This window comes from Micropterus dolomieu, linkage group LG06, assembly GCF_021292245.1.
Source record: "Micropterus dolomieu isolate WLL.071019.BEF.003 ecotype Adirondacks linkage group LG06, ASM2129224v1, whole genome shotgun sequence".
NCBI classification, from domain to species: domain Eukaryota; kingdom Metazoa; phylum Chordata; class Actinopteri; order Centrarchiformes; family Centrarchidae; genus Micropterus; species Micropterus dolomieu.
Genome location: NC_060155.1, coordinates 8977226 through 8998661, shown reverse-complemented (window position 1 = coordinate 8998661; position 21436 = coordinate 8977226). Strand labels below are relative to the sequence as shown.

The window sequence follows — 21436 nt, the reverse complement described above, 5'->3', positions numbered from 1 at the left end:
AACAAGCTCCTTCAAATAAATTTGTGTGGCTGTTTTACTGGCAGCAGGCAGGGATATGGACAACTTTTAATCGGGGTCCTTTAGAGGTCCTTTGAATGCATGTGGCGCGATATGGGAACTGAGTGAAAAATAGTTTGACATCAGGAGAGCCGAGGTTAATATCGCCGCGTTGCTCTCCATCTATCCAAACAACATGTTTTCTGCACAGCAAAGTTGTTGGTTTGTCCGCAAGGTGAGTCTTTAAACTTAATTCTTCATTCATAAAAGAGAAAATGTATCACGCGTGCTAGCATGCTAACATCAAGTAGCCCGTCTGTTCATGCTAGTTGACTTGAGCGAAGCTAAAATTTGTTTTAGTTTTTTTATTAAGCGACACAAAAGTTCAAAGACAAGTTACAGAACAGAAAGAAAAGTACAATTAAGATAAGGTAACGCAATTTGGCGCAAGATATGAGCATATAACGTTGCTATACTGAGAAAAAACAACCACAACACGTACAAAATAACACGATTATCAAGAGCAAAATAACTTCCCTCTATCTAACGTTTTATACAAGAGAGAAATAAAATAAAAAAAATTCGTGACATCACAGTATAAAATTGTTCAGTCTTTTATAATACTTGATATAATTTTGAGATTTATGTTGAAAGAAATAACGTTATACCAACTTGAGCAGAAATACATTAATTAAAGTCTGTTAACGTTAGTCCACTTACGTAATTATGATTTACCCACAATGATCAACTTGTTAATATTTAGCAAGTGAATATGCATTTATTTATTTATTTAATATTTAAATGCGATTCCAACATCTGGATGTATATAACGTTACACACGAAAGATTGGATGCTCAATGGTTTCTACCGTAGAAGAACACAAAATACTAAGATCCGAGGCTGCAAGTAACTTAATTTCTTTATGAATGAATCTGCTGATTATTTATTTGATAACTGTTACATACAATCTGGGTCTTGCAGCTTCCAGCAACAGTGTATTCTAACTCAAAATATTTTTTTCTTACCATCCACACCATAGAAAACAAAGTTGAATATGTATGTATATGTAACACAAGTATGACTTGTTCAAACCCCTTTCTGATGAGTCTTTCAAGCCATTTTCTATCATTCAGGTTTACATCACATATCTTGGGAGTAGGCAACGTTGCAACAGGGTTTTTAAGAGAAGATAGATCATAGGTCTGCATAAACCCCAGCAGGGCTGTTATACCTTTGAATAACATACTGACAGCTAATACATTGTCAGATATACATGTTATAGTCTTAACAGCTACCTCTGTTGAAGTGAGTTTATGATTTTGTATTTGGTATGTATATAGTATTGACTGACTTTTCTGTTCAGGTGATTTGCTGGAGAGCTGTGGCCAGCATTGCTTGGGCTGTCCTGTTGTTGCCACCCATCACGGCAGTTTTTCTAATCCTCAGCAGGTTCCATCTCCTCCACCCAATCAAGGCGACATCAGGTCAGTCACAGCGTTTATTTTGAGATTTGATTCCTAGATCTCAGAAGGTGTGTGAAGCTTACTGTAGACTGCTTTTTACATGCAGAATGCCTGTCCCTCTTAACAAGTGCAAGTGCCATCTTCACCCTAATCCTGCTGTGTGGAGTGATCCTCATAGTTGGCTTCCTGAACCTGGAGTATTATACAGGTAAGTGGCAGGACGCTGTGAATTGAATATTTACTTGAGGTTGTTGTTTTACTCATACCTAGCCTTATCTTGAAGAATGTCTAGTGACTGACATGGCCTTGCTGTTACTGGTTTAGTAGCCTTTACGTTTAGCAGAGCAAAGACACATTTCATCAGCTCATCATTTCAGGGCGTATGTACACAAGACAAATCAAACTGATATCTCAGGTGAATTAATCAGAAGTGACGGCTTATGGCAAAATGTAATGGAGTGTCCGCATATGATGAAACTTATGTAGGACAAAGTCATTGCATGTATTATAGCACTATAATTAGTTTATTCATTAACAGAGTAATCAACACATTGTTTAAAGTAATTACAAAATCTCTTTTGCAAGTTATTACAACCTGAGTAATGTAAATTCACTGAGTTGGAACTAATATACCTGCACATTCATATTATGCATTGTTGGGAACAGTGTCTAGTTAGTGAAATACAAAACATTTGATAGCACAGAAGGTATGTTAGTCTTTGGTTGTAACTCTTTTTTTTTTTTTTTTTTTGCCTCTCATCAGTTATCCCAACTATTGCATGCTCGAAAATTGCCCTGTTGGGTCAGCTGATCCACCCTCGTCAGTTTGTCAACGCCCTAGCCCACTGTATGATGGGAATAATCGTGGCTTGGTGCTGTGCCGTCACCATCGGGGACAGATATGAGACAATCAGCTATCCTTGCACACAAAGTGATGGGTAAGCAGCTGTCACATAAAATGCATCATGTTGAGCTTTACATGCTTCATCCGTAGTCTAATTGCCTCGCTGTGTTTTCACCGCTGACAGTTCCCCTCAGATGTATCTGAATGAGCATCACCTCATACTTCTATTGTCTGGAGCCTTTGTTGGATTCTCTCACAGTCTGCTGGGTGTGATCCATAACATGAACTATGTCTCTTTCCACACTGTTCAGGTATGTGGCATGAGTATCATTCATCTGACTGATGGTGCTATAAAGACTGAATAAGAGATAAACTGAACAAAAATATAAATGCTACACTTTTGTTTTTGCGTCCATCATCATAAGCTGAACTGAAAGAAGACTTTCTCTGTGTACACAAAAGGCCTATTTCTCTCAAATATTGTCCACAAATCTGTCACAATCTGTTTGTGAACACTTCTCCTTTGCCGAGATAATCCATCCACCTCACAGGTGTGGCATATCAAGATGCTGATCAGACAGCATGGGTATTGCACAGGTGTGTCTTAGGCTGGCCACAATAAAAGACCACTCGAAAATGTGCAGTTCCATCACACAGCACAATGCCACAGATGTCACAAGTTTTGAGGGAGTGTGCAATTGGCATGCTGACTGCAGGAATGTCCACAAGAGCTGTTGCCCGTGAAAGGCGTATACCACGTGTAACCACACCAGCCCAGGACCTCCACATCCAGCATCTTCACCTCCAAGATCGTCTGAGACCAGACACCATGACAGCTACTGCAACAGTCAGTTTGCATAACAAAAGAATTTCTGCTGTCAAGTACCGTCTCAGGGAAGCTCATCCGCATGCTTATCGTCCTCATCGGGGTCTCGACCTGACAGCAACTTCGCACAGCCATTGAAGAGGAGTGGACTATCATTCCACAGGCCACAATCAACAACCTGATCAACTCTATGCGAAGGAGATGTGTTGCACTGTGTGAGGCAAATGGTGGTCACACCAGATACTGACTGGTTTCTGCACCCCCCCAATACAGTGAAACTGTACATTTTCGAGTGGCCTTTTATTGTGGCCAGCCTAAGACACACCCGTGCAATAACCATGCTGTCTGATCAGCATCTTGATATGCGACCCCTGTGAGGTGGATGGATTATCTCGGCAAAGGAAAAGTGCTCACTAACCTGGATTTTGACAGATTTGTGAACAATATTTGAGAGAAATAGGCCTTTTGTGTACATAGAGGAAGTCTTAAATCTTTGAGTTCAGCTCATGATGAATAGGGGCAAAAACAAAAGTGTTGCCCTTATAATTTGTTCTGTGTATTTCTGGCTAAATGACACCTCAGGAGGAGGTTAGGTTCACAGCATCAGTTGCCAGAGTTACTGATCTAGAGTTTATCTGATCTTGGTCTCTAAAACAGAAAACCCAGAGTTTCCCTCATCTCATGATTAACATACTCAGAGTTTTCATTAATCTCGCTTTCTGAAACGGGGCCCTGGTTTACACTTCTGCCAATCAACATGCATACATGCAGTTTTCTTATAACCAGGATGTCTCATAATACACAGGCTGATCCAAACTTTTTAGAACAATGGCACTATTCTTTTAAATAGCAGTTCATAGTTAGCGTTGACATTCACCTATTGTTGTTGTTCTCCAGCAATACAAATACCTTCGCTTTAAGGGATCCCTACCTTTGGTGGTGAAATGCAGCGCCACTGAAGCACTCTACTCTGTCAGAAACTACATATTTGTGTATTTCTTTTTGGGTAAGTGTTCTCTGTTTACAATTGAAACTTCAGTATTGCAGAGCTATAGTTCTATACCTTAGAACAAACTGCTCGAGGAGTTTAAACTTTGATGATCTTTTCCCAAATAAGTTTTTGGTCATGTTTCTTGTAACCATGCTACTATTAATTGTTCAATTATGATACCTGAGGACTGTTTTGATTTAATTTTTTTACTCTGCTCTTGTCCTTTTCCGCACAAAGACAAAATATTGCAATTTTATGTTAACAGGATACATTCCAAGAGCATGGATTTGTAAAACACTGAATCTTCATTTGAACAGGTCAGTATGAATTCTGTGACACACACACACACAGAGATAGATATTTTGTTTGTTTTCCTTTGGCCCTGCCACACAGTGCTGCTTCATGAACTGATATAAAGCACTGCATTAATGTATTTGTGTGCAATCTCCACCTCCAGTTCTGTCCAGCCTCTTGACAGCATAGCTGGACTGCTGGACTTCTCCCTGCTCTACCACCTGTGGATCAGTGCCTTATTCCTCCTTTTCACGTGGAACATCACACAGCTGCTCTTTAGGATCTTTGTCACTGAGGTATGTGTATCAATAAAATACAAAATTAATCCAATCCCTAATATTGCTAAATCAAAGGTCTCACTGTGCTATAGAATGGACATTTCCACACTTGTGCTATTTTTTTCCCTTTTGTTTCACTTCTCCCATTATAAATTCATCAATACTTTTTTTTTTTGTTACCTAGCTTCAGCAAATTCACAGGCTAAAGAATACCACTTTACAAAAGATGAAAGTGCCAGCTGACCGTGGTGACCTCCATAAAATTGCATGGACTCAACCCAGTTCTGATAATCAAATCTGATTGCCAATTTGTGGCTGTAAATGGTATAAAAGTAGAGAGATGTGTTGCCAAGACAACTTCTGTTGTTTTAATTATTTAGAGACACTAGGGGGCAATGTTGTCACTGCTTTGGATATTCAACTCTGAAGATAACTTAAATGGATGGCAATATTAATGGTGAATAGCCCAGAATTCATCTTAAGTGTGCAATTAAAATGACACTTGAGGAGCTTGACTTTAAAGTAATATGTTATCTAATATGTTTTCTGTTATCTGCAGGTGTACAGTTTTCCTGTACAGCCATCTTTTACTGAGGATGCCCACCAGAGTCTTCCTAAAGTTCTTACTGACAAGCAGCCAATGGTTCTGAAGGTAGATGAAACACATAATTAGATTCTTTCAAGTCCAAGTTTCCCTGCTTACTGATCATCAGATCTGGATGTTGTAACATGTCCTTTCCCAAATTATAGTTTCTAGCTCTGCAGGACTTGGCTCTGCTGTCTCAACACAGCCCATCACGACGCTGTGAGGTCTTCAGTCTGAGTCAGCCAGGTCTGGGATGTTGTCCACGCAGAGGCATTTGTTGATCCACCCCCCCCCCCCCAAAAAAAAACCCTTCACACTTTGAATATTCAGATTGTATTTACAATTAGTTCACAACAAAAGCAAAATGTATGTCCTGTCTTTCACAGGTGGCCATCCTCATAACTGGAACGCCATCAGTAAGGTTTGTCTGTCTCTGCTGGCTGATCTGACCCAGAGACTCGTTGCCTATCATGACACTGTAGCAACCAACGGCAGAGCCAAATCACTGTCTACTGGGAGTGAAAGGAAGACTTCATCTGAGACATCAGGTATGCTGCTATAAAACATAAATTAACTTAAGTGTTTATGGCCAGTCCTCTTTATCCTTTCTGTCTGTCTTTCCCCCCTTAAAAGTAACCTCGGGTACCGAAGATCTGATGAGCCCGAGGCCCACTTTAATGTTAAAAACTCCAGCTTCGGTCTTTGCACGCTCCATTGTTGGCGGCCCACAGAGCCCTCTGACGGCACCATTCACTCCTGACCTGGATAGCCCTTTTGCCTCCCCCGCCCTGCGGCGTCTTACTGCTCCTGTGGAACAATGCTCTCCGTGGTTCGGAACAGTACAGAGCCCACACATCATGAGGAGAGCCCCAAAACTCTGGTCCACTTCCACAGGTGAGGCTAGTGGAAGACATCAGGTCACTAAGATCATACGGACATTTTAAGCTAATGAAACTAACGTTAATACGTTTGGGTCAGGGTATCGTTATGTAAGTTTAGTAGTAGAATAATAGATCTGCAAATCCAGATTTCTTGCTTGTTCCCATTTATGCTTTAGCATCTGTTTCGGTGCAGATTCACAGGCCAATGGCAGTCCCCAGCCATCCCCTGCCTCAGTTCCTAGTCCCAAACAGGAACCGTCCAAACCAAGTCTCCTGGCTCAGTTCCTCCAAAACAGAAAAGAACAGGTACTTAAGTCTTGTTTTTTACTGTATATATATTAGAATGAATATACAGCACTGACAAAGGGCTTTTCATACTTAACTTATATTAACCTTGGGCTAACTATGGTAGTCATAGAAAGGGATCATTTAAGTAATCTCTGCTTTACCCAATGATTGGGCAGGATGTGCACAGGTGTGGAAATGGACAGAGCTCTATTTGCTCTGCAAATTGTTTTCTCTACTGTCCTCACTCACAGCTCAATCACACCTTCACTTCTGTGCTGGCACCAGAGAGGTGTTCTTCAGAGATGTTTTTAACAATGGCTGGGAAAGTTGTCTTCTCTGTAGCCAGATTTATTGATGATTACTTCTGCTTTATGAAGTAAAGGTTGTTATTATTAAGGTTATCGTCTTTGTTCTTATGTAGTATACATCCATCTTACGATTTGAAGCAGTTGTGGTGGTTTTAGCCAAGGGCTTAAGTGTGAAAAGCCAATATTTCTTCACATGTGTGTTGCATTTTGTTCTAGTTTTGAAAGCAAAACAACTTTACACTTAATTGTCCCATTTAGGTTAAAAATTTCTTGGCAAAGCGGGTGCTGATAATGTATTTGTTTAACAAGGTAAGGATGTACGGCATGTGCATGCTGTCATTAGACTTCTGAACAACCCTTTTTGCGTCTCCCTGCATGCTCTCTCATCTGACACTGTAGATTTTCATTTGGTTCACCAAATCAAACAGCCTCAACCTGCAGGCATCACTCATTTACCTCCTTGTTTGGGGCCTATTTTCTGTTAATAATGAACTTCTCTGATTACATTAGAAACTTGTATTAAGGTGTAAACACTTATTACAAGTCACTACAGTCATTACAGTTTTATTTGTACTAATCAAATGTTGAGAAATCATGTCATGTCAATCATATTTGTAGTGTGATAGTACTGGTAAGTTTATCTCACATAAATATTGTATCATACAACCATTTCCTATTTGTAGAAGCTATTTTGGTTAGTCTGCTTTGCTGTCTGAGGTTTTATGTATCTTCCTTTTGATCACGCATGCATGCTCTAGTGTATTCTCACTTAAAAGTGTCCGTCTAACAACTTCCTCATCCCTCGGTCTACTGTAAATATGCATCTGTCTGTTCAGTAGAGCACTCGTACTAGTTCACGTCGTCTCTTACAGCTTCCAGAAGCCTCGAGTCAAGCTCTGTTTGCAGACAGCCAGGCTCACATCTGGGCTTTAGAAGGTAGGAAGGAGAGGGTGGCCTTTTTTAGTTAATTAATAAAAATGATTAGTTAATTAACTTTTTTTTTTAATTTATTTATTTTTATTAATGGTTCTGACCTGTTGATACAACATGTGCATCACTTTGTCCTCTGTTATCCTCCTCCAGGGTTGTCTTACCTTGTTCAAGCCTCCTTCTCAGAAGACCAGTTTGGGGTTGTACAGACCACATTACCCAGCATTCTAAGTTGCATGCTGGTCTTACAAGAGGTAAGCTGTCATGGTTTACTGTAGCTCCCCTGAGAGCACATATTGGTTAGCTATCAGATTTCAGACAGTGCGTGTGAATTGGCTTTGCATGCTATTCTGTGGTTAAGAACAAACCTTGCACTGAACAAACAGAACCCGTGCACCACTTTCCTTTATCTACATGGTATTCATTTGTATATGGTGAGTAGCCATGTAGAAAGTCAGAAAGAAATATTTCATTGTATTGATCAACACACATGAAATTTCACCGTGTTTGCTGTGAGGCAAATTCTGGTTGATCAGTCAGGCAAGTGTTTATCTGTATCTGCAGCATTCCCTTATTGTTGAAATGAAACTTTGACATTCACTCTGTTGTTGCATGAAAAAGATTACATTTGCTTTTTACAAGAAGCTGAGGCATCAGGGGAACAGGAAGTTATGTAGTGACATGGTGACAGCCAGGATATAATTAAATGTATGTATAAAATATAAACTGCAGTGTGTGGGTGTTGGTAAAACAATATTATTTTCTTGCTTTGCATTGTGCGCCCACTAACAGCAGTTGTGTCCTGTCCTCTTTGTCTTCAGGCAGTAGATCGACACTTCAAGCTGCCTCATGCTTCCAGTAAGCCTGTGAGGTCGACCAGCAGCATGGGAGACTCCACTCACAAAACACTGCGCTTTGCTCTCAGGGCCACTCTCAAGACTGCCATCTACAGGATAACAACTACTTTTGGAGATCACTTGAAGTAAGGCCTGTCATTAAAATTAATTTTTTTCAGATGATTAAAAAATACTGAGTATACACTTTTTTTTTTTATATATATGTTTTGTTTATTTTTAATCCTCAGTGATGTTAAGATGTCTGCAGAGCATCGGAAAAGATTACAGCAGTTTCTGGAGTACAAGGAATAGCACACCTGACACTCAGATTCTTATCAGCGTGATTCCTTTGTGTGCACATTAGCATAAGTGAGGCAACAAGTGAAAGCTCATGATGGTGCCTCTTTTAATATTTATGTCTGCACTATGTCATGTCGGATTGTATTTGATAGGCTAGATCACATCTCCATGTATGAGGCGACGGAAGCCCAACCGATAAAGTGGAACGAGTTGGAAGACTTTTACCCTCCTGTGTTTGGACTGTGGAGATTTAAACTAGCTGTATAGATAAACGGCTCATTCCAAAAAAAAAAAAGTTTGTTTCATTTGTATGATGACAAAATCATACAAAGTAATCATATTTGACTTGTGTTAATTGGGATGAGTTGTAAAGGTCTATTGGAGCTGCATTTGTACTAAATTCTTGTTTCTATTGTATCCTTGCAATTCAAAACATTTTGCATCAAGTGTGATGAGTGAGAGTGATGGCTGCATTTAGTAAGCAAGAAGCTGTATTTTGTGTTTATATATATATATTTTTTAAATGAGATCTCTGCAGTTTCACAGGTGTCAAGAATATGTTACGATATGTATTTTCGTAGATCTGGTTTTGTTCTAGACACCAGCCTGGAGAACGAGTTTACAGCTGTGCACAGCAGTTCAGGTTCTCCAACTAGAAAATACACCACCATCAGATTTACAGATCAGACTGACACCTGTTTGTAAATGTTAACTATTTGTTTTTGTCATTTGTTCATGTGAAATAAGGCTGTCATTTATGTCAAATTAAGGATGGATATATGGTGTGAGTGGTAACAAGCGTGGGAAAATGTTTGTCACTGCTAACATGGATTGAGTTTAAATTCCCATTCTAAGACCTGTTGAATAAAAACATCATGTAAAGATCATGTCTCATTTCTCAGCTGAAACAAGCAGTGACTCCATAAATGTGCATCATGAATGTGGAGCAGTACTCTCTTCAAAGAGAAAGTGTAACAAAGAAGAGCATTGATTGAGAAGAAGGCAGATCTTATACAACAGAATTATTTAAGAGCCTTGATGTGCAAGATGCAGTAGAGGAATAATGGAAACTGATTCGGATCCTTAGGTACTGAATCCTCAAACTGGCAAACCTAAAAACCCCAAAGTATTAATTGGACATTTCATACATATGCCCATCTTCAGTTTGCATAATGAAAACAACCAGGAGGAAGAAGGAAGGGTGTCTGCTTGAAACATCTGTTAAGACTATTTATAACTTTAACAATGACTCCATTTTATTCAGGTGTTTCTGAATAAAATAGTCATTGTTAAAGTGATCAGTAAGTCATGACATTGTGACAGTTAGCCAACTTGCACAGTACCAGGACTCAAACTGGAGCACCTAAACAAGTTAATTACATCTGTGCTTTTCCTAATGGGCCATGTCTTAATAGGCTTGCCATACAAAAGACATTTAGTTTTATATGCTTAAAAAAAAAGACCTACCAGCCTATAGGCCAGTACTCAATTTTAATAAGTTATTCAGGAGATCATTGTCCTTAGTAAAATCTTACAAAAAAAATGTTGCTATAGTAATCCTGAGATGTTAAAATTGGGGATACAGTGTAGCTGAAAAGGCTGTGGGATTAGAGTAAAACTAAACTAAATTAGGACTATGCTGGCACCTTAAATTCTGGATCATAATTAGTATCTACTTTTTATATAGAAAATGACAATGGCAGGACAATTTAATATTCACCGGTGGTAAAAGGAGTTTTTACTGCCACCTTGGACTTCAGTAAGATGTTCTCCAAATGTTTCTTATTGTTAATAGTAACATTTAGAGCACTTGGTCACTCCATACTTTGACACACTAGTCCATAGAGTACTATTCAACTGTAAAAAGTTGCATCATACAACAGGTGTATAAAGTTTTCTGTGGCTCTGGCAAGGTGTTACAAAGTAGTGACTAACTCTGATCTCATCCTTTGTTTCTGTTTGGGCTTGGAGTCTTTTTATTTTATGTTTTTCCTAAACATAAAATGACTGACGATTCTGTTTTTTGTTTTTAAATCTTCTCTTGCAAGTCCCCAACTTAACAGAAGTGCAATAAGAAATAGCCTCACAGAACATCGATCTCTTGCATTAGTCTAAAGACAGCAGCCAGCAAAACTGGTGACAAAAGCAAGTCTCCACATAGGACCTCTTATGTCGGCCAATCAGTATGTCACAACAATACAACACAGAATGAGACCATAACATGACGACATCAAGAGCACTGTCTTTTTGTTTATTGCACGAATCGTACATATTTCCAACTGAACTGTAGAACACAATATTAGGCAGTGGTGGGGGAAAAAAGTTGTTCATCAAAAGCCTTATTTATACAAGATGCCAAAATAGCCAGTGGGAAAATCTGGATATAACTGTCTCAAATGATGGATTAAGATCTAGAAAGGAAACACAGTTTTTTTTTTTCCTTGAACAAGAAAGAGAATCAAAACTAGTATACCTGAAATGACAGTTCATAACAGAGGGATGTCATTCATAAAAGGAAAAACTCAACAAAAAATGGTGCCTCATGTCAACTTTTTTTTTCTCTGGATTTTAAAAGTACTTTGTCCTCATATAGAATATAAACCTCTGCATCAATACCAATCAAATATTTTGACATCTTTTTTTTTTTAAGTCAAACAGCATTTGCTGAAGTTGATTTTTTTTTTTTTTACAGTTTTAATATATATTTATATATGTACATATAAATTCAACTAACTAGAGTTCTCATAGAAAATGAGAAAAGCTGGACTTTATCGCTCTCACACAACAAATGACTGGCAAGCATATTGACCCCCCCCACCCCCCCATCCTACTCTTTGAGCCAATGTCAATACAGCACAGACAGACGTTTCTTCACAAGTGGTGTGCTGGCTGCAAACACACGACCTGGTTCAAATGTTTGTCTGAAAAATGTTACTCAGCAATTGATTTGAGACTGTTCGCATCGCACAAGAATTTTAAAAAGGAACCACATGGACAAGTGGAGTCCTTTATTAATCCAATTTCAATTGGCACATAGGCAGTCTTTCACTAGGGTTTTGATCCAGGTCGGTTCTGGCTTTTCAAAATTACAGAGCCTAACATCAGTCATTACATCCTATGCACAAGTTGAACACCATCTACCTCTGTACTTTCACGTTCACTAGGACAGGTGAACTGAAGACATCCTGTCAAAAACAGGTGTCAGGATGGAGAGCGAGGGAGGAAGAAATGGAGGAGGAAGGGCTGGTGGAACCAAAAGAAACCTCTTCCTTTGTCCATAAATGGATAAGTGCAAAATATCTCCCCAATCAAAAAACTTAAAGAAATACACTAAAATGCACTGTGGGATTTCCAATGAGCGATACAAGACAACAGCTCTTCCCCCAAAAATCACACATTCAGTGCATGTTTTGTCTGTCTCAAACTAAAGCATCCCTGATTCAAAGTGCACGCGGTAGTGTAGGGGAGGGTGATGGAAGGGGGAGGGGAGGGAGTAGTTGAGGGCAGCACGTAAAGATTTAGTAGTCCTCAGAGAGAAAACCTGTGATAAATATAACTATCTGCACAAGCTCAGGGCCAGAAATCAGTACAAGACTTAGGCAATGCAGTGAGGGGCGCCGGGGTTTCCCTCTACAAGTTCAAATCTTAAATAGGAAGTCACATATAGGGGATAGTTTGAGGGAACGGATTCTGCGCCCTTCCTCCGTGCTGAGCCCCTCGTCATCAGCACAGAAAGGTTGACAGCAAGAGGTGTGTTACTAAGACAGGGCGGGGTTGTGTGCTGGTGATGTGTAGCTTCCTACATGGTGCCTAAAGAGGAGGGGCTTGTTGTCATACAGTACATTGTTCTTGGGCTACACATAGCGTATAGATAACGTATGGATAAGCAGGATCCTCCGAGTGGTTTATAGGGATGTAAGCACTCACTCAATTTCTTTTTCAAAAAAAAAATAAAAATAATAATCGGGATTCTGGAAGAATTATACTGTCTGCAGTTGCCATTTGCACACTCACAACTGCTGGGAAACCAGGCATTAAGCATCTCTGTCACTCTGCTTCAACACTATGTTTAAGTAAATGTGTGTGTTTATCTGTCTGAGTTTGTATGTGTGTAAAAAAAAATAAAATAAAAAAAAAAATTAAACAAAACCTCTAATCTGTGGCTCGTCAGTGTTTGAGTGTGCCAGTGTGTCAATAGTGCTTGCCTATGTGCATCAATTCAAGGGCAATAAAGTATGTATGTATGTGTGTATGTGTGTATGTGTGTATGTGTGTGGCTCAGGAGGACATGCACTGGACATGGTCTGGACCTCCTTCCTCTTCATCAGAGGAATCTGGAGAGCTCCAGGACTCGTCTGTGTCTGCGTCTGCACCTTCACGGCGGGCCTGCACAAACATAAATAAGAGGAGAGCAGAGAAAAGTGACAATGAGCCTATTCGGGGCAAACCTGGTCCTTAAAGTTAGAAAGTGCACTGTATATTTTCAGTGCAGAATTGCCAGTACATTCCCACAAATTCCAACTGTATTTTAGTAAATACACGCACAACAAGTACAAAAACTATCCCCTGCAGTGTGTTAAGGCCTAAAATGTTTAATGCATTTCCTTCCTAATAAAACATTTTCAAAGCACCACTGTTTACTAGCTTGCAGTCTTCTTCTTTCCTTCCTTTGCAGGTATATTGTTACACTTTGCACATTATAGCATTATGCTTACCCATAACAGCTAACTTGCCTACTCCAATTTTCAATGGACAGGGACCCAATAGACTGCATCCTACATACTATTTATTTAAGGGGCACTCCAGAAATTTAGCACTGCATTATAAAAGTGAGGTACTCACAAGAAACAGATAATCAAAAAAAAAAAAAACAATGGTCAAAATCACAGTAGCAGATCCTAGTATAGGTCAAGCTCCAAAAACGCTGTAGCCTACATTTCCCATAATGCAACCAGCAGGATATTTTGGTGAGGCCCTGCCTGCCTGTTCAATGCCCACATCTTTTGAACTCCACAACCCAAAACATGATTAATGTGTCCTAAGTTTATTGCAGTGTTAGGGGAACTCACCCTCGCAGGCCTTCTGTTCCTCATGTGTCTCATCAGGAACCACAGCAGCTGGGTGTCATACTGGTCACCGTGGCGCACACTGTCCTCATCGCGCTCCCGCTTGTTCTTCTTCATCACCTTGACAAGCACGACAAATCGTTTATTACAGGTGTGAGCATGCACGCACCTCAAACATACCCCCTGATGTCCCTGATATAAATTCCATTTCTTTTCCAGGACTTCTCATAGCAACGTTTTTGCAGCTTAAATAGAGGCCTAATGTCTCACTATAATGACCATAATATATTAAGCATAGCCAGTTATTACATAAAAAAAAGTTTATTATTTTAGTTACTAGTTTTTATTATCACCCCTATAAAAAGCAGAACGGAATAAAATAGAGCAGAATAGAATACCTCTTTGAGACCCTTGAGTCCTGTGGGGCTTTCAGCTGTGGGGGCCCACAGTTTGATGTCGTGGTCCAGCCCACTGGTGGCCATACCTGGCAGATGGGGATGCGGCTCCAAACAGTTCACCTGTTGTGAACAGAGAGTAGAGAAATGACTGAGATGATTATATGAAGACGAACAGAGAGAATATTCTTGGGATGGATGTCTCAGCAGCAAAAAAGCCAACTCTTCTGTTAAAGAAAATATACAACAGAAAAAAACAGTTTGTATACCAAGTGTATTTTTATCAGAGTAAAATATTAATAATAGTATTTTGCTGCAACTGAAAACAAATACTGGGCAATTACCACAAAGACATAACAGAATAAACACTGCCAACCAGTAGTGTGTTTGCACAGCCTTTCCTAAGTCATCTCTGAACCCAACAAAATAAATATTTTTGGCACGTTAATGCGTTATCACGTTAACACATTAATTAATTAACGCCGACAAATATTTTATCGCACATTAACGCAGTTTTTATTATCATTATTTTGAAAGTCCGTTGCTCACTGGCTCTGAATACACATACAGTCAAACCATGAGTCACAGGAGGGGTGGGATTTTGATCAGCCTGCAAATCACCCACCAAAACAAGCAGCGGAGGGAGGATTCGGCAGACTACATTGGATGCAGCGTGTGGGAGAAGTAGATAAACAAAAGCAAGACAAGCGATCAAGTGTCATATCGAAGTGGATAGCTACACACTGCGTGCTGATTAGTATTGGGGAAGATGTCGATCTTAGGAACGTATCCTAGCGCTAAATTCATCAAGTCCGACCCAATTTGATAAATAATGTTGTATGTGGTTCTCGTATCGTATCGGTTCTCGACTTCATAGTCTCTCTTCAGGTAGGACCCTCATACTGAAACACCTGTCTTTGTAAAGACATGAAAATTAGACAATTCAGCAGAACAGTGTCTGCAAACGGCCATTTTTACATCTTTCTCGGACACTTTAAAATGCTGCCACACTGCCGACATGTCAACCTATTTTTTTTGGTAAAATGTAATCAGTCTTTTGACTTATTAGGCCGAACACCGGTAGTGCTATTTTTGGCCAAATCATTTCGGGGACTGAACATTCGGCGCCTACCTAGCAATGGCTTCTGTGCGCTACACAGCTGTAGCCTATTTAACTTATGTTAAAATTATACATAACTTTACCTGATAGGCCTTCATCTAGTTTTGCGGCTCTGCCATGCAAATTCCTTCCTGTTGATGTCCTATTTAGTAAACAGTAATAGATTCTGGAAACTCTCAAACAGCGAGGATCAGTCTCTCTTCCAATGATTTGTGCTGCGCGTCGCATACAAAAAGTGTAAGACAATTCAACTTTGGCAGCAGGCGGGCATGTGTGTGAGGCGAGCACTTCACCTCACTCTAACAGGGAACACTTGCTACTGAACACAGACAGTTTATGCTGCTCCCTGATAAAAGACAAATGTTTCTGCTGATACCTGTTCAGAAAAAAACAAAAACAAGATTCATATATGTTAACCTGTTGCTCAGAAGGTGCTTGTTATGATATTATGATGGTAACTTGTTTTAACAAGCCAGATAAAAGGTAATGCCCTGGCAGTGACAAATAGCTTTGGTTTTATATTTGACTTGATCACATTAATGTTTAAGTTGAGATTTACAAGAAATATTTTATTGCTGCTGTGTAAAAGGAATCCTGATGGTAAAAGGCACCTTATTTTTTAAAGTGTTTGCAAACCACATGTTATGGCACTTTTGTGTAGATAGCAGTACATTTAAATTAAAAGTGTGCAATACACTACATTAGAATTCATTATTCAATTTTGCACTTTTAAAAATTTTAATTGTTGCCAAGTACAAATTTTTCTCTCTCTCTTCAACTCACCACTCCTCCTCTGTCTCCCTCCATAAACTGGACAATGCGAGCAGAGTACTTGTCCCACAGGTAGATGTGTCCGCAGTCACTGCCACTAACCACAAACTCACTGGATGGCCCATAGAAGTTCACACCCTTCACTGTGAGAAAAAAAGATGAGAGAGAATGTTTTTGGTCTGCCAAATGCTAACAGCAAGAAGAAAGATTAGTTGTCAGGCAACTGCTTGTGAAGCTGGGCTATAGATAGAAACTAACTGACAAGGTGGATCTTTAAAACTGTGGGTATATGCAAAGGGCACTACTTTATTACAGTGATAAATTATCGTTGTTAGTGGCAACTGAATTTAACACCTGTTGCATTATTGCGGTGTCCCTTGTATCTCCTGCGATAGTCAGCCCCATCACTGTGGTTGGAGTCAAACAGATAGATGTCCTCGTCGTTATAACTGGCCAGGAGCTCTGCACAGACAGAATGGTCCAACAGTCATTTGTTTAATTTCCTTTAATGTCATTAAATCAAAATCTGGTCTGGGCATTTTCTCATACAGAGATGATTCAGACATGCTCGGCTACGTTATTGATTTCAGGAAATTCCTGTAACTGGCACTATACCTGACCTTACTGGTGCTCTGCAAAGATGAGAGCACACTAACGCATAAGAATAAAGAATAAACCTCATTCTGTTTGAGTGTAACCGATGTTGCATCAGGAAGGTTAAGAAGGGCCGCATTTTAAGACAATGAATCATCAAGAGTAGGGATTGGTATTTTCAATATTTCTAAAACATGTTCATGACTGAATAAGAAATTAGGTGAGGATAATCAAACTGAATACCAATATACATTTAAAACAGGATTAGGATGATTGCAAGGAAATGAAATCATGCCATATTAAATCACAGTGGAAACCACTACAAAACTTCATCAAACAGCTTGGGACAAAATATTTTCTACACAAAAATGATTTGGTTATAGTAATCAAGCAATCCTCTTACAGTGTTCATTTTGGGTCTTTTCACGCATGACAACAAAGGAGGAAAAATCTAAATACTTTGCGTATGATGGTTTTCAAAACAGATCGGCAACGATTGGCTACAATTTATTTTCAGGCCTGTTAAAATGTAGAAATGCACCGAAACCACCGCCAAGCTGAGGCTTTGTAGCTATCTGAGCTATTGAAATTACTGTATTTGTAAAGAGCACAACAAGTGTTAGGCTATAGCCTAATTATAATTTCAACTACAGTAAGATAAGATACACTTTACTCGTCCCACACTGAAGGAATTCCTTAAGCCATAGTTTATATACACTACTGTACTGTAGTTGAATTATACACAGTACAGTAATTTAATTTCTACAATCATTTGAAAAGCATTTGAAACAGCTGTACTATATTTTGAAACAGTCAAAATAAAATAGTGAAGCTGTCGTTTTCATTACTTTATATTCATGTAATAAATATACAAATGTAAATTAGATGGTCATGTGCATGAGAAATAAAGAAAAAGAAAAGAATTTGGTTAGAATAATCATCTGCTTGTAGTGATGAATGTGACCCGGACAGATGTGGTCACTATAAAAGGTTTCCCCTGTATTTCCATACTCCATGACTGCATGCAAGCTGTCAGTCATTGTGCATTTACCTGTGCCATCGTGACTGTACACAAGGCAGGTTATGTTGGTTTTGGACTCACTGGATACCAGATGGGAAGGACAAAACTTTTTCAGAACCCCATTGTTGTCATTCTCATTAATCTTCCTCTGGTCATAGATCCTAAGAGGGTGAGGAGACGAGAAAGTGAGAGAAGAAAAAAATAATTAAGAGATGTAAAGCAACAATATCAAATATTATTACTATCACTATTTCCATTGCATCCATTTGCATTATTATTGAAATAATTAGCACTAGAACTGCAACCTGGTTCATACCTCACATACTGATCTCTTCCGCCCACAGCAAAGTGGTTTGTCTTTGCTGGGTTGACAAAGATGGTGTACAGCCCTACTTTTTTATCACCCTCCTTTACAACCACCAGTTTACTGCCACACAAATGCAGGAGACACAAAGGAAAAAACGGTTTTACAAATCATGATGACACATGGCAAACACAGGAAAACTGGCAAAGATGAACACGTTTAAAAGTGGAAGTTCACCAACACTGACTGAAAGACTGGATATTTGCTTAACAAAACCACAAACTATTGCCTACAAAGTTGTATCAGTACCTCTGACTGACTCAACAGAAATCAAACATTATGAATGTATTGTGTTGTAGTTTATGGTATTTGTCCCACCTATTGCACAAGCCTGTCAGTTTAGAAATTCTACAGAAAATCTAATTCCCGAGGTGACGAATTTCAACTGTGCTAAACTTAACTAATTAAGGGCATCACTCACTTGGCAGGACGGTCTAGACGCAGGTCAATACCGAACACCACAGCATCCTCTCCAGCGGACAGAAAGGAGCAGGGGGAATCTGGCTCAAGGGCCAGCTGGAAAAAAAAATAAGTAGGAAAAAACACAGATGGGACACATCTTAATCATCAGGCTATCAGAGTTATAAATATATTTACCACAGCTGCAAGTTATGGCAGAAACGCCTTAACACTTACATTCACACATACAGTACGAACGCTCACCTTGTGTGCTGCACCTTTATGCTGTGCTACCCGCTTGGTGTTCTTGCAGCGCTGTGTGGCAGAGAGCTCAGCCACTCTGATCTGGCCATCTCGAGCACACATGGCCAAGGTGGAGTCTCCACTGTGTGGCAGGAACTTTGCCTATGTACATTAAGGGCAAGGGGAAGACTTGTTTTAAGTTTCTGACCGCAGTACACATTGATTAGTCACCCACTCATGTGACTTCAATCTGTGTCTACTCTCTTGTCTTGCAAGTTTATTCATTAACTATTGATTAATATGAAATAATCTATTCATTCCCTCAAATATACAATTTTCTTTTCTCCATTAATCAACTCTAGTTCTTAATCCACCTGCTTCTTTGCTCTCAAGAGGTATATTATTTTTTGTTTTCCCTGACCTGAAAGACATTGCTCTTGTGGCCGCTGTCAAACTCCAGTTCAGCACGGCGGACAGCCCAGTCCCAGATCACCACTCGCAGGTCATCGCTGCCTGAAGCCAGGCGTGTGCCCGAGGGGTTGAAGTGCAAAGTGTTGACGCAGCCTGTGTGCCTCTCCAGGCGACCCTGGAGCTCCATCCTCTGCACGAGACCGCGGGCTCCACACACGCGCCTCACAAACTGGTGCGAGTCCCTGCCGATCTCCCTGGAGCGCAGAGAGGGTACTGCTCGCCATTCAGGGCCACGCAGGTCACGGAGCTCTGCTCCCAGCCACGCCTCCATAGCCTCATCATCGTCTTCGTCATCATCTTTCTGTTCATCTTCTTCTTCATCCTCATCGTCATCCTCATCTGAGCTGGTGGAGTGATTGGTGCTGCCACCAGGTCTATTCCTCTTTCTAGCTGCCCTTTTCCCACCATCTTTTTCCTTTGCTCTCTCCCGTCTGCCTCCCTCACTCTCTCTTTCCCCATCCTCAGTTAGGGAGTAAAGACCGCTGCCATCCATGCTGTCTGTGTCTTCTTCCTCATCTCCCTCTCTATTTGCCTCAGTCTCTGCTTCCGCATCTGGCATGGGCTTGTCTCCAGACGCCTCTACTGTTTCTCTGGGAGCTACAGAAATAGGGAAAGTCAGAGCCATGGAGGATAAGGTTAAGTCATTGCTGTTTCATTGGTAGATTAAAAAATGCTGCACAAATTCTACTATTAGGCTGCAAATTTCTCTTTGAAGAAAACTCCAATAATGTTAGAAATATCAGAGTATACCTGCAGTAAAAGTGTCTGCATTTGAAATTTGAACATAGTTAAAAATATATTTAAGCAAAGTTTCTACCATACCATTTTTTTTTTCACAGGACAAGCTTTTTGAAGAGCTGTTAAACTGCAAGAATGGAGTTACCATCTAGAGAGGAAGACTGAGTTTGTCCCTCTTTGCTTCCAGAGGCATCTCCCTCCTTATTTTGCTCTTCTTCAGGTTCTTTTTCTTCAGAGCCACCTAGTAAACCCAAACATGTCCGCTGATTACCTGTCAGAGCTATGCAGAATGACAGCTGGCACAGTTATGGTCAGTATACATCGTCAGTAATTCTCTAGTACTGATGTTACCGTTAAGCGCAGTGGATTTGCAGTCAGCCTCAGCCATTCTGTCTCCTTTGTCCTGCGTCGACCCGAGGTACAACCTTTGAGTGTCACACACAAAAGCAATATTTAGGTTGTTTATTCACAAGGGTTCAAATATAGGAACAGACACCTTGTACAATAAGTGAGCCGAGACGATCGCTTGCAGTCGCTGAACTGTACTCCACTGGTTAAATTACCTGTTAGCTCCGTAGCTTCCAAACTAACAGCCTGGCTAATTTACTAATTATCTACCGCTGCCTGTAGCGAAATAAACAAACTAACTTGATTGCTAGCTGGCTCACAGGCCTTACTAATGCTCGATTTTGCTTTGTGATGTTTTACAGTGCATTGTCCTCTGCGGTGCTCGACAACCCGACACTTTTATTAACGTGAGCTAATGCTAACTGTGAAGCTAACAAATATCGAAACTAAAACAGTGCTGTTAGCCCTAACTTAACAACCGAGCAGCTGGTTGTCAAAAAGCGAGCACGCAGCTAGCGTTTCGTGTAGTGGCTAACTAGCATAGCTTAGGTTATTACCTCTACTCGAAGGCCCGACGAGGCGTACTTCTTAGTTTAGTCCTAATCTTTATTGCAGATTTATTTTCTCCACCTCACTGCTTAGCAAGTGAGCTAAGTGCCTTGACTAGGAATTCTCTGGCGGTTAATACACGACATTAGGAATGCGTACATAAAGGGTCTTTGTAAAAGAGAGACTATTTAAAGCAAGCTTGCTGCGTCCACACAAGGTTGACTGCTCTGTTTATGTTTTGACGGTTCAGCTTCTTTTTTTTTTCTGTGTTTCCATTTCCGGTGTCGTGCTCGCTTCGTTTTTTTTCCTCCGGAAGTTTACAGAGGAGAAACGCGAGGCCAAATAACAACAACAAGAACTACAGTACAATAGTAATAATAATAATGTTAATATGCATATTCTGAAATGTATCACCTATTTGCATAGACTGTATATAAAAAGCCTATTTGTTATTGTAGGCATGCCTTATTTTAAATAATTTAACAAAGTCCACATTAATCCATCTTAGAATTTCATTTATTTTGCTGGGCCCCTC

The 21436-nt window shown here is 39.9% G+C and overlaps 2 protein-coding genes across 6 annotated transcripts; one reads left to right on the top strand and one right to left on the bottom strand.

The window, feature by feature from the left end:
- The first annotated feature begins 66 nt into the window (after nucleotides 1-66).
- ndc1 (NDC1 transmembrane nucleoporin) lies at nucleotides 67-9704 on the top strand. Of its 3 annotated transcripts, none has more exons than XM_046050877.1 (18): nucleotides 69-232; nucleotides 1361-1481; nucleotides 1567-1668; nucleotides 2224-2398; nucleotides 2489-2615; nucleotides 4028-4136; nucleotides 4387-4438; nucleotides 4579-4711; nucleotides 5253-5345; nucleotides 5444-5525; nucleotides 5666-5827; nucleotides 5913-6173; nucleotides 6354-6466; nucleotides 7015-7065; nucleotides 7629-7692; nucleotides 7840-7940; nucleotides 8508-8668; nucleotides 8975-9704. In XM_046050877.1, the coding sequence occupies exons 1-18, from the start codon at nucleotides 194-196 to the stop codon at nucleotides 9087-9089; spliced, it is 2061 nt and encodes a 686-aa protein (XP_045906833.1). In that variant the 5' UTR covers nucleotides 69-193; the 3' UTR covers nucleotides 9090-9704. The 3 variants fall into 3 exon arrangements, with proteins under 3 accessions (XP_045906835.1, XP_045906833.1, XP_045906834.1); XM_046050878.1 differs by having other exon boundaries at nucleotides 73-232; nucleotides 8771-9704; XM_046050879.1 differs by lacking the exon at nucleotides 7015-7065 and having other exon boundaries at nucleotides 67-232.
- Nucleotides 9705-11052: 1348 nt separating this feature from the next.
- On the bottom strand, nucleotides 11053-21177 carry dcaf8 (DDB1 and CUL4 associated factor 8). 3 transcript variants are annotated; one of them, XM_046052159.1, is made up of 13 exons: nucleotides 20910-21177; nucleotides 20356-20429; nucleotides 20150-20245; nucleotides 19217-19863; nucleotides 18817-18957; nucleotides 18575-18669; nucleotides 18106-18216; nucleotides 17820-17950; nucleotides 16529-16636; nucleotides 16187-16317; nucleotides 14287-14406; nucleotides 13892-14008; nucleotides 11053-13208 (listed from the first exon to the last, which is right to left on the bottom strand). In XM_046052159.1, the coding sequence occupies exons 2-13, from the start codon at nucleotides 20390-20392 to the stop codon at nucleotides 13101-13103; spliced, it is 1842 nt and encodes a 613-aa protein (XP_045908115.1). In that variant the 5' UTR covers nucleotides 20393-20429; nucleotides 20910-21177; the 3' UTR covers nucleotides 11053-13100. The 3 variants fall into 3 exon arrangements, with proteins under 3 accessions (XP_045908115.1, XP_045908112.1, XP_045908116.1); XM_046052156.1 differs by having other exon boundaries at nucleotides 21061-21155; XM_046052160.1 differs by lacking the exon at nucleotides 20910-21177 and adding an exon at nucleotides 20568-20851.
- Between the last annotated feature and the right edge of the window lie 259 nt (nucleotides 21178-21436).

Bases quoted from the DNA above. Each gene is read 5' to 3' on its own strand.
- ndc1 (XM_046050877.1), top strand. From the start codon at position 194: ATGTTTTCTGCACAGCAAAGTTGTTGGTTTGTCCGCAAG. The intron at 4,439-4,578 runs GTCAGTATGAAT...CTCCACCTCCAG, and splicing joins CTGAATCTTCATTTGAACAG to TTCTGTCCAGCCTCTTGACA. The intron at 6,467-7,014 runs GTACTTAAGTCT...TGTCCCATTTAG, and splicing joins TCCAAAACAGAAAAGAACAG to GTTAAAAATTTCTTGGCAAA.
- dcaf8 (XM_046052156.1), bottom strand. The intron at 19,864-20,149 runs GTAACTCCATTC...CTATTTCTGTAG, and splicing joins TCAGTCTTCCTCTCTAGATG to CTCCCAGAGAAACAGTAGAG. The intron at 13,209-13,891 runs GTGAGTTCCCCT...ATGTTTGTGCAG, and splicing joins GGAACAGAAGGCCTGCGAGG to GCCCGCCGTGAAGGTGCAGA.